This window comes from Mastomys coucha, unplaced genomic scaffold (genome assembly GCF_008632895.1).
Source record: "Mastomys coucha isolate ucsf_1 unplaced genomic scaffold, UCSF_Mcou_1 pScaffold5, whole genome shotgun sequence".
NCBI classification, from domain to species: domain Eukaryota; kingdom Metazoa; phylum Chordata; class Mammalia; order Rodentia; family Muridae; genus Mastomys; species Mastomys coucha.
The window spans coordinates 110151933-110164432 of record NW_022196911.1 but is presented as its reverse complement, the minus strand read 5'-3'; the positions used below and the strand labels follow the sequence as shown (position 1 = coordinate 110164432).

The 12500-nt window shown below is 49.6% G+C and overlaps 1 protein-coding gene across 1 annotated transcript in view; it reads left to right on the top strand.

The window, feature by feature from the left end:
• The window catches only part of Sdk2 (sidekick cell adhesion molecule 2), a 292689-nt gene that overhangs the window by 251859 nt on the left and 28330 nt on the right, over positions 1–12500 (top strand). The window contains exons 37-39 of the mRNA XM_031354086.1: positions 4347–4533; positions 8559–8696; positions 11748–11909. Coding sequence (XP_031209946.1) covers positions 4347–4533; positions 8559–8696; positions 11748–11909 — 487 coding nt within the window. The remainder of the gene's footprint in view (positions 1–4346; positions 4534–8558; positions 8697–11747; positions 11910–12500) is intronic.

Below are 12500 nucleotides of genomic sequence, written 5' to 3'. Positions count from 1 at the left end.
AAGCACTTAGAAAGCTGAGGCAGAGCCATAGCGTGAGTTCCAGGCCTTCCTGAGGAAGAGTGAGCTTATCTCAAAGAAACAAAACTAACCCTCAGCCAAAAGAGTTTCAGACATGTAAGGATGAACCCAGTCCTGGATCTAACCTGCAGGATGCTAGCCACGCCCAATAAAACTGTAGTGACTGTAGTGTGTATCCAAAACACAGACACTGAACCTTGCTCTTAAAGGTTCTTACTGTGCATCACAAAAGGTAACTCTGGGTCAGGGATTTAACACAATTAGAAGCATTCGTTTAAGGCTTGTGTTCCAATTATAATCCTGCAGTTTTCCAGGAATCTCAACACAAATGCCCAGTACAGAAAAAGGGCATTCCCTGAACCATGAGTCAAGCATAGCTACTTCTATCTTATCAGCAATTATTCCTACCTGCACACACACCACCTCCTGAGCCACCCTATAATATTATTTATCCAACAAGGGCAAGGGGTAGAGTTTATTGAGGACTCTCTGAGTTGTAACCAACAAGATATAATACTAAGACTTAATTAAGACTCTTCTTAGATAAGCCCATACCCAAATAGATAGGTTTTTCTTATTCTTTCTCAATCATTCTGTTCTCTCGTTTCAATCATTTCTTAATCGCTGTGCTTAAAATCTGTTAATAAGTTGTGATTTTTTATTGAAAACTCAAAAAAAAAAAAGTGGCCGTTGGAGTTGACAGGTGGCAATCAGCTTGTATTGACAGTGGTCCACAGCGGGTGGATATGAAAACACCAGAGGGCAGCCAGGCGGTGGTAGCGCACGCCTTTAATCCCAGCACTTGGGAGGCAGAGGCAGGCAGATTTCTGAGTTCGAGGCCAGCCTGGTCTACAGAGTCAGTTCCAGGACAGCCAAGGCTACACTCAGCTGGTAGAGTGGTTAGCATTCATGATTCCTGGGGTTCGACCCCCTGCAGGCATAAAACAACAGGTGTAGGGGCCTACACCTATAATCCCAGCACTTAGGAGGTAGAGGCAGGAGGATCAACTCAAGGTCACTCAGTCACTTTGTAAAATCAAGAGCGGCCTGGGCTATTTAAGTCCTGCCTCCAAAAAAGGAAATAATAATAATAATAATAATAATAATAATAATAATTAACAGGTTGGGGCTAGGGATGCAATGCTGATTGAGCGCTTCTGAGGATGTTCAAGGCCCTCGGCTCTGTTTCTAGCACTATAAGCAACAACAAAAAGAAAAAGAAAAAAGAATACTAATTATATATATCTTAATTCTATTAAAATTTCATCAACTACATGTCAGAAAGGTGATTAAAGGGGAAACGAGCTGGGAATAAGAGATAAGAAATGGAGTTAGTGTCATCCACTGCCCCTCCAGCCACTTTCCCCCATGACATACCTGTTGGCCTATGTATCAACCACAGGTCAGGTGTGATTCTAGGTGCCTGGGACACAAAGGAGCCAGATGGACCGGGGTGCCTGCCGTCTGGAACCCACAGCCTGGTACATACCCACTTCCCCTTGAGTGGGCGCTCTACCAATCCATCATGTCACTTTGGGGACCAGGATCCAGACTCAGCCCTTGTCGGTCCCTTTTACTGTATATCCTCGTGACAAAGGTCTACTAACAGCAAGAAGGCACCCTGGTTCTGTTTGTCCTACACCTTGGCACTGCTCTGCCCAAGGGCATGGCCCTAGCCATTGACCCTGTCTCACCAACAACACCTCATATCTCCCTCTAAGGCCTGTCACAGGTAGGCCATAAAGGCATTCTGAACTTTGTTTCTTCTTTTGTTCATTACTTAGTACTTTTATGTGTTTATGTGCTTGTCTGCATGAGTTCATGTGCACCACGGGGACCCAAGGAGGCCAGAAAAGGGCACCAGATCTCCTGAACTGAACTAATTAGAGCCACTAAATGGGTGATGGGAACCGAACCCAGATCTTCAAGAGCAGTCAGTGCTCTTGACCACTGAGCCATCTCTCCAGTCCCTGATTTCCTTTTTTAAAAATAACTTACTTGTTTTATGTGCATTGGTGTTTTGTCCATATGTATATCTTGTGTGAGAGTGTCAGATCTTGGAGTTATAAACAGTTGTGAGCTGCCATGTGGTTGCTGGGAATTGAACCCAGGTCCTCTGCAAGAGCAGTAAGTGCTCTTGACTACTGAGCCATCCAGCCCCTTATCTCCTTTTTTGGTTTTTTTTTTTTGTTGTTGTTGTTGTTGTTGTTGGTTTGGTTTGGTTTGGTTTGGTTTTGGTTTTGGTTTTTCGAGACAGGGTTTCTCTGTGTAGCCCTGGCTGTCCTGGAACTCACTCTGTAGACCAGGCTGGCCTCGAACTCAGAAATCTGCCTGCTTCTGCCTCCCAAGTGCTGGGATTAAAGGCGTGTGCCACCACCGCCCGGCTTAAAGGCTTCTTCCATGAGATAAGGACATTGCTAAATGGTAAAGTGCTTGCTGACGGTTTGCTGTGCTCTGGTGATACACGGGCATGAGACCATATACATAAAACTCAGGCTTTGATCTTCAGCGGAGGGAGAGAGACCCTCCAGCAGAGGCCAGGAAGAAGAGGACAGAGGGGAAGAAAGAAATCAAAGACAACCTCCCATGGTCTCCACCCCTCTCAAGCTGCCCCTGTACTCTCTTTTCCAAACCCCACTCCAAGTATGCTCTCATCCTCACTGGCCCTCCAAATCTCACCCTGCTAAAGCTGCTGATAAATCTGCCCTGTTCTTCGTCAACCGAACGCAGGCTTCCCCCGGCCTGTCTCCACGGCACTGTGCCTTACACAGTTGAGACATGACGTCCTCCTGCCTGTTTCTCCTCACACGGCCCATCACCCCTCCTCGGCCTCCTTTGCTGCTCCAGCTCCCCCTGCATTTCAACTGAGGCCCCAGGAATCCGTCTAGCCCTCTCCTCAGGCTAGAAGAATCCAGCAGTTCTCTGACTGTCCTCACGAAGCTGTTGATGCTCAGGGAGTGTGTAAAGCTAGCCGGGAGCTCTTCCCCAAACGATGAATCCAGGAGAAGCTTTGTGGCTGTGGTGTTCTCATAGTCAGTGGATGAGTGGGTGATTTTATGAATGAAGACCTCAATCCCCCATATAAAAAGAATTTAAAAAAAAAAAACGGAAGCAAGGCTGTAGAGAAGCAAATCTTTTGTAGTAACAAGATGTCCTAACTGCCTTTGCACATGCTGGGGGCGGACACTTTTATTAGCTCTTTGCTACTTTTATTGGTATGGAGGAAAGGAAACTCCTATAGCGTTCAGAACCCACTCTGGCCAGCAGATGGTGCCAAATGATCTCCAATCCTGTACAGGGTTTGGAATGCCAGGCTTTATGGAGAGTCCCAGTGGCTCAACGTTCTAATGCAGTTTGATGATCTTCTACTTGTGTTTAAAAGCACTCACCATGCTCGTTATAGGGTGTCTGGAGGCTCCACAAAGCTCCTGCTGCACTGCGGACCTAGAATCCTCCGCAAGCATGTAACAATACCTTTAGAAGTTGGCTAGTCCTTATGGCCTGTAGTCTTCTTGCTCACTCTGGAAAGCGGGTGTCCTTAAGCCCTCTTAAGCTGAGAGAAATTGTTCCTGACCAAGTCACACGCCTAGCAAATGGTGCCATCAGAATTCAGCCACAAACCAAATGCCAGCCTTCCCCTGCAGCAGACTTTGATCCATATGTATCAGATTGGATTGCACGTATGCACCCCCGGGAGCTTTATTTACAGCGGGAGCTTTTTACAGGAGCATTCGCAGCTGGGGCTGCTAGCATGGCACATGGGCCAGGGCTGCTGCTGGCCTTTTCGCTCCTGCCTCTCTAGCTCAGGCCCGTGAGACACAGATTCCTCTTCTGAGGCTGACATGTCTGTGTTACAGGCCACAGATACCAACCACAGAGAAACAAGATACGTGTGTGTGTGTGTGTGTGTGTGTGTGTGTGTGTGTGTGTGTGAGGTTTACAGTCGAGCAGAGGGTGGGTATTGGCTACAAAAGGAAAGTTCTGGAATCCTTCCTTCTTGTTGTTGTTTTTTGGGTTTTTTTGTTTTGTTTTGTTTTGTTTTTTGGAGACAGGGTTTCTCTGTATAACTCTGGCAGTCCTGGAACTCATTCTGTAGACCAGGCTGGCCTAGAACTCAGAAATCTGCCTGCCTCTGCCTCCCAAGTGCTGGGATTAAAGGCGTGCGCCACCACCACCCGGCTCTGGAATCCTTCTTAAATAGCTCTTAGCTATTTCCATATTGTTTCCTGGTTGGAAGCAGGGGTGCCTTTGAACCCTGAGATGGGCAGAGGCGGAGGGGAAGCCTAATGTCTTCGACCCTCTCATCCCACAATCATTGGCTCCCACAGATCTATTTCTGGGAAGTCCAACGGAGGAACCTCACGGAGAAGGTGAAGACGCTCTTCCTGGCTGAGAACAGTGTGAAACTCAAGAACCTGACGGGCTACACGGCCTACATGGTCAGCGTGGCAGCCTTCAACGCTGCGGGGGATGGGCCGAGGAGCACTCCGACCCGGGGCCAGACTCAGCAAGCAGGTAGGAAGAAGTCTCTTGGGGAGGTCAGTGTGTGGGGACAAACTGGTGCCCACACCTGGTGTCGGGGCTATGTCATGCACCAGGGGGACTGGGTTCAGATACCCAGGCCCCACTTCCGGATGCCCTGTGGAAAGAGAGCCCTGCCTGCAGAGAAGGCTCTATGTGTCCAGAAAAAAGAAAAAGAAAAAAAGAAAGAAACTCTCACTGGGAACCTTGAGAAAGTCCCCAGATCTCACCTAGCCTGTTCTGCCCACCTTGTCTCAGCTTTTGGGACAGCTGCCACTCCCCGCCTCTGTTCGGCTCCGTCCTCCTTCCTTCTGTCTCCTTGCCCATCCCACCCCACTGTATTGTCATTGTCTTCTGTCTTCTGTGAGCCCACACTTTTTGCTTCATGATGGTGACGAAACAATGATAAAAAAACAAAACAAAACAAAACAGGAAATCTGTGTCCTGGTGAGGACCACGGGAGGAGACATAAACAAGCACAGATGAGCTGGCTGGGAGGTGGAGGGGAGGTAAGGGGAGCAGGATGTAGTGCACTTTAGATAGACCCAGCCAAGATGGCTACACCTGAACTGAGCTTTGAGCCAGAGGAGACCAGCTGTGGGAAGCTCTGGAGACAAGCAGGAAGCAGGATTCCTGTCAGAAGGACCAGCAGGTGCAGAGGCCTGGAGGCTGGAAGGGATCGAAGGACAGAACCGGATGCTCACTAGAGAAGTGGAGTGAGACCCGAGTCCCTAAAGGTCTGAGGAACAGATTTGTGTTCAGCGTGATGGCAAGTCACAGAAAGGGGGAGCTGGTGAGATGGCTCAGAGGGTAAGAGCACTGATTGCTCTTCCGAAGGTCATGAGTTCAAATCCCAGCAACCACATGGTGGCTCATAACCACCTCTAATGAGATCTGACGCCCTCTTCTGGTGTGTCTGAAGACAGCTACAGTGTACTTATAATAAATACAGCACTTGGGAGGCAGAGGCAGGCGGATTTCTGAATTCGAGGCCAGCCTGGTCTACAGAGTGAGTTCCAGGACAGCCAGAGCTATAAAGAGAGAAACCCTGTCTCGAAAAACCAAAAATAAATAAATAAATAAATAAATAATAAATCTTTTAAAAAAAAAGACACAGAAAGGTTTGAGCAGTTAAGAATTAGAACTCAGGGGCCTGGAGAGATGGTTCAGTGGTTAAGAGTACTGACTGCTCTTCCGAAGGTCCTGAGTTCAAGTCCCAGCAACCACATGGTGGCTCACAACTATCCGTAATGAAATCTGATACCCTCTCCCGGTGCGTCTGAAGACAGCTACATTGTACTTACATATAATAATAAATAAATCTTAAAAAAGAAGAAGAAAAAGAAGAATTAGAACTCAGAAGATATCATTTGAAATGTAAATAAAGAAAATATCTAATAAAAAAATAAAAATAAATAAATAAAAATAAAAAAGAATTAGAACTCGGGCTGGCTCAGTGGTTAAGAGCACTGGCTGTTCTTCTAAAAGACCCAGGTCCAATTCCCGGCACCCACATGGCAGCTCATAATTCCCTGTCACTCCAGTTTCAGGGGGTCTTCTCCCTCACAGAGACATATGTGCAGGCAAAACACCAATGCACATTACATAAAAATAAATAAAAATTTCAAAAGGGTTAGATCTTAGTATGTTTTGAAAAACTAGCTCTGCCTTCTGGTCTGAGAAACTGAAGGGAAACAATAGAGAGAGGCGACAGAGAGGTGGGGACTAGCCCCAGGCAGGGTGGAGGAAGGAAAGAGAGGACAGATCCTCTTGTCCTGAGGTGTCCTAAGCCACTTTTTAGTCAGTGTCACACTGTGTTCCCCTAGAAGTCCCAGGGAGTGAGCAGTGTATTGTCTTCTCTATTTAACAGAGAACCCCAGAAAACATGCTTTTTGCTCATGATCCCCCGGTTGGTTACAGGGGAAAAGGCAGATACTAGAACCAAGGAAGATCTGAGAGAATTCAGCTTTTGTTTCTCTCCCCTCCCCCACATGTGTCAACCCTCCAAAGCCATGAATTTCACATCTGCAGACTCAACCAACCAAGAAAGGAAAATATTCCCCAAAATTGCTTCTGCCTGGTGCGGCGGCACAGACCTGTAATCTAAGCACTTAAGAGGTGAAGCCAGGAGGGCAAGAGCTCGAATTCAGGGCTGGAGAGATGGCTCAGCAGTTAAGAGCACTGCTAGCCTTCCAGAGGACCAAGCTCCATTCTCAGAACCCACATTGTCTTACAACCACCGATAGCCTCAATTCCAGGGGACCCGACTCCTTTTTTGCTGGCTTCCATGTGCATGTGTGCTCATGTGATACACACAGATACACATGCACGTAAATGAAAATAAAAGTAAGCCTTTCAAATAGATCAGAGCCGCCTTTAGCTACACAGCAAGTTCAAGACTGCCCTGAGCTAAGGGAGAATGTCTCAAAACACAAACAAGCAAATGAAAATGTATCTATACTGAACATACAGAGACAGCCCCAAATAACAAATGTGTCTAGACTGAGCATGTACAGACAGCACCAAATAACAACTCTTTAGTAAATGGATACAATACTATTTGCATTGTATCAAGAATCGAAAGTATCCTAGAAATGAGTTAGTGGGAAGATCTAGCTGTTATCTCAGTGGTACCTCACTTGCCTAGCCTGAGAGAGATGCCCTGGGTTTGCCTGCCAACACCACAGACGAGAGGAACGGGTACATAAAAAGATGCCTCTAGCTTATATGCCAAAATGGCGTTTTATATGAAACAAGCATCCTCAGATTTTTGTTAGGACAAATCGCCCGTTAGTACAGCCGTCTGCCTCCAGAAGGCAGTTTTTCCAGCCCGACACCTTCCTTACTGTGGCCCCACTGGTCTTAAGTTGCTGAAGAAAGCAAACTACCAGAGACAATTCATAACTGGAATTCTCTCTGGGACAAGATCCCACTCCGGGGGAGCCTTTCCCCCCACTGGCTTCCCCAGGTCAGCCAGAGGCTGAGCTTGGGTGTGCTAGCCTATGGTCTGCCTGCCTGACCATCTCGACGACACTTCATCAGTGTCACTGGTCAGATATGAGTCCCCCCCCACCCCCCAGGAGCCTAGACGCTTCCGGCTCTGTAGCATAGGACAGAATGTCCTGTCCCACGTCCTTCTAACCCCCTAGTGTGTTGAGGGGAGGGCAGGAAAGGGCCCTAAGTTCACCTCCCTCCTTCAAAGACAGCTGGGGTGATGAAGCCGGAAGCTGTCAAGATTAGTTCTGGCCTGGTGGGCGGCACCACTGGACAATAATAGCCTGGCCATCCACCCAACCAGATTGGGATGCTGGGGGGTGGGGGTGGGGGTGCTTCCTGTCTTGCCTCTTTACCCTCCAATTTCCCAGTCCCCCCATCTTCCCCCCCCCCACACACAAATACACACACCAGAATCTTCCATCCTTGTTTTCAGAGTTACCCCAGGGGTCTTAGAACAAGAAAACATCTCTTCTAGAGGATTTGGCTATATCAGTCTGGCTCCTGCTGACAGCTTGATGTCTCTATGCAAGCCCTGCCACCCAGGGATGAAAGGAAGGCCATGTCTCCGGAGTTCTGACGTCTCCTTTAGCTAGTGGCCCACTCTGTCTATGAGGCCAGCACCCCCACCCACTCTAGCAGGGGTGCTGAAAAACATGCCCCATGGTGGCAAGAAATGGCCTTGCCCCCACAGTGACCCTCAGAGGTCATCCATTGTAATGTAGTGGCTGGTCTCATGCTACTAGCCAGGGCTCAGAGCCACCTAGGAGGCAGTCCAGATTCTCCATCTTTAGGGAGGTCTTTCTCCCTGTGCCAGAACCTCTGCTCTTAGACAGCTGAGAGCTAGTGACGGCAAGGGAGGAGGAGAGATTTCAAGGGCCTTAGCTGACCCTTCCTGCCTTCTTGTGCCTAGCCTCTTCCCGGGCATGGACCCAAGAGCTCCTTCTAGTTGCTTGGAGCCCGACCTAAGGCTTTGCACTTCCACAGAAAGAGAAAAACAAAAAACCCTTTGCTGTCTCTCACAGCCCCCAGTGCCCCAGGCTCGGTCAAGTTCAGCGAGCTGACCACTACCTCAGTGAACGTGTCCTGGGATGCCCCACAGTTCCCCAACGGTCCTCTGGAGGGCTACCGGCTGGTGTATGAACCCTGCACCCCAGTGGATGGTAAGTGGGGATCTCTCACGTGGCCTGAACTCTTCCCTTTCAAGGGCTGGTTTGCATCCAGAGATCACCCCATGATCACTTCTCGGCAGTTAGATGTGGTGAGGGTCTTTTTGTCTTATAAATGGGGAGATTGACCCAGGGAAGGGGTGTTTCTGAGCGAAAAGCATCACAGGGCTGCCGGGTCCTGTGCAGGCAGGGAGCCTGTAACATAACATCCTGTTCCACAAACTGAATCAGGGAGAGAGACGGGGAATCCAAGCAAAACAGAGTTGCCCCAAGAATGGACAGGACCCCGAAGAAAAGAGTCCTCTCATGTTCTCATGCTATCCTGGGCCCCTTCCAGACCTCAGAGTTCTCAGCACACCCCCTTTGGAGGGTCAGGAACCCTTTTAGAAATCTAATCAAAGCCTGGGAGAGTCTCCCCCAGGGAGATGTGTAAGAGCAGCTATCACACTCCTGCTCTGCAAATGACTGTCCTAGCCCAGGTCAAATGGCCTTCTCTCCCTCTCCACCCCTGCCCTTCCCAGGCTCCCCACCCAGACCCTGCTCTGCCATGGGGCTCTCAGAAGGGCTTGGACTGGAGGCCCTGCATGTTGGCATCAGGTACCTGCCTGCTTTCTCACACAGTACAGCCAAATGCCAGCTGACAGGAACAAGCAGGGGTGGGGGGTGGGGGCTGGGGGGGTGAGCATTTGTCCCCAGAAGTAGCCATAGCCACTCTTTTGTCCCCACAGCAATCTTAAGAGAACTCACAGGCAAGAAAGGGACTGGGCTTCTCAATGGCTGGGTCTACTCACAAGGCATATGGAGAAGACTGCCCTAGAAGTGATACCCTGGTGGCAGGAAGTGACCACTTTTGTAGACACACACACACACACACACACACACACACACTCCTCCTGGCCCTGGAGCCTGGTAAGAGCAAGGGGCAGAGCCTGGGAACATTAGGCAGCTCCAGTTCTGGGTCAGTGATGGGAACAATGGTCCTCAGTCTTTCTGGCCACCACCTGGGTGCCAGCAGCCCATCCTACAGAGCCAGGCTGCATCAGAACCAAAGGGGAGGCTGGTCCTGGAAAGAGATGTGGGCAGGAACAGAGCTAGGTCAGAGGTCAAGAAAAAGAGATGCAGGGGACCTAGACAAGCTCTTGTCTGAGTGGTTTCTACCTGGCCTATCCAGAGACCTCCCACTTTAAGAAATGGAGTTCTTGGCCTCTCGTGATCTTATTCCCCCAGGGTCCAAGCTTCATGTCCTTACAGGTTCCTGAGTAAAAGTCTCCATTTAGAATATGCCACATCTCTGCAGCAGCCCAGCAGCCCCTCATTTTCTTACAGAGAAAGTCAAGGTCTAGGCCAGGAAGGGGTTTGCTCAGCAGCATCCAAGAGGACTCACTCAGTAAGTGATCGGGGTTAGAGGTGAGGCTCCATTGGTACAGCCAGTGCCTGGCTTGCACAGAGTCCTGGGTCCCATCCTCAGCATCACATAAGCTAGCCATGGTGGCTGGCTCCCGTAATTCCAGCTCTCAGGAGGTGGAGGCAGGGAGATAGGCATTCAGGGAGTTCCTTAGTTATACTGGAAGTTTGAGACCAGTTTGCATCACCAGAGACCCTGTCTCAGAAATAAATATAGCCCAGAGATATGGCTTAGCCATTAGTTTAGGGTCCTGGCTGCCTGCCGTTACAGAGGGCCAATTCCCAAGCACCCACATGGCAGCTCACAACTGTGTATAACTCCAGTTTTAGGGAATTCATTACCCTCTTTGGCTTCGTCGGGCACCAGGCATGCACGTGGTATCCAGACATATGTGTAAGCAAAATATCCACTGCTCCACTCTTCTCCCTCCTGGGCTTGATGCTGGACCATTAGCATCTAAGGAAAAGAAAAAAATGTCAGGCAGTAGTGGCACACGCCTTTAGTCCTAATACCTTGGCAGCCAGAGGCACGTAGATCTCTTGAGTTCGAGGCCAGTCTGGTCTACAGAGCAAGTTCTAGAATAGCCAGGGCCATGGAGAAACCCTGTCTCAAAAAAAAAAAAAAAAAAAAAAAACCAAAACAAAACACAAAAAAAAAAAAACCAAAAAGGAATTTAAATATAAATAAATAAACTTAAGTAAATGAAGTGCTTACTATGTGCTTAAGTAAATGAAGTACCTACTATGTGCTTGGTGCTCTCTCCTTTTATGTGAAGCTCTTTCTTTATTAGGGATGCTCCTGACCCCTCTGTCTTGTTGGAAGAATAAACTAAAAACCACACACACACACACACACACACACACACATGCATATATATATTCATTCTCCAGTTTCAAGGGAATTCATACACACACATACACTAGGACAAGCTTAAGGGCTACAGCAGGTTCAATGGCAACCAATAGACACCTTCTATAAGAGAACAAAACTGGTCCTGACACTCAGGGAGACTCTGAGGTTGGGTAGGTGCAGAGCACACAGATCCACCCTTTCGAAGCCCCCATCTTGCTCCTGGCTGCCATGGACCTTAGCAGCTGAAGCTTCAACCCTAAAAGCCACATGATGGGGCAAATGATGGGGCCCCTGGAGCTGGGCTCTCATTGGCCATGAAGAGCACAGAGGTGGGGCTGGGGTGGGGGTGGGGTTAGAGTAGTCACCAGGAGCTATCCAGCTCCACTGCTGGAGGTATCTTCACAGAATGTCCCAACACCAGCTGCCTGAACGTCACATTCTGTGAGATGTTGGCATTGGATGGGCTGACGGGTGGCGCAGCAGTGAGACAGGATGGAGACTTTGTGGCTGTTCCGGGATGGGCAGGCAGGACATAGCTTTCCACTGGGTACTTTAACCATGGAGCCTTTCCACCCTCCCACCCCACCCCACCCCACCCCAGCTCTTTTCAGAGCCATGTCCCTGACACAGTGCTGGCAGCCTGTGGGCTTGAGTGACAGACAGCTCAGCTGATTCCAAGAGATGGAGGCCACAACCATCACCTCCTCCCAGTGGAGGCCACCCGGTGGCCGTGGTAGCCCTGTTCCCACCAGTTACTGCAGCCAGTACTCACAGCCCTTCCCCCACAGGGGTCAGCAAGATTGTGACCGTGGACGTGAAGGGGAACGGCCCCCTGTGGCTAAAAGTGAAGGATCTGGCCGAGGGCATGACCTATCGTTTCCGAATCAAAGCCAAGACCTTCACCTACGGCCCTGAGATCGAAGCCAACATCACTACGGGCCCCGGAGAAGGTAAGAGAGGCAACACACTGTGCTATGCACCACATCCTCAGGTCTCCACGTAAGAGCGACCCAGGACGTCTAGAGCTAGCTTTTCCACTGAAGACAGTGGGAAGCAGAGAGCTTATTACTCCTCTATCTCCTGCCCCGAGGCTCCTCCCTCCCTCTTCTTGACTCCTCCCTCATTGTCTCTCCTCTCCAATCCTGTCCTCATCCTAGGCTTAGTTGTTAGCATCTAAGTCCTTGGGCTATCCCTGCCCAAGCCTGGACTGACCCAGACCCTCTCACCACGCAGGCTCATACACACATCCCAGGCTGTCATGGGGTCTGCCTCAATATAGAGCCCAGGCCGGCCTGCTACTTATGGTCCTTGGGCCTCATTTGCACAAGTGCCGGTTTTACAAGGGTGAGCCACTACGACCACAGAGGTTTCCGCGTGTTCCTTCTTTCCTTCCTCTCTAACTCTCAGCCTTTGTCACCTCAGCCCATCACCTCTGTCTAGGAAGGAGGCAGCCTGGCAGGTGTGCAACCAACATCCAGGCCAGAACCACCTCCCTGTACCTCCCCCTTCTCTGCCCAGCAGTGGTCCCTGTACCTCCCCCC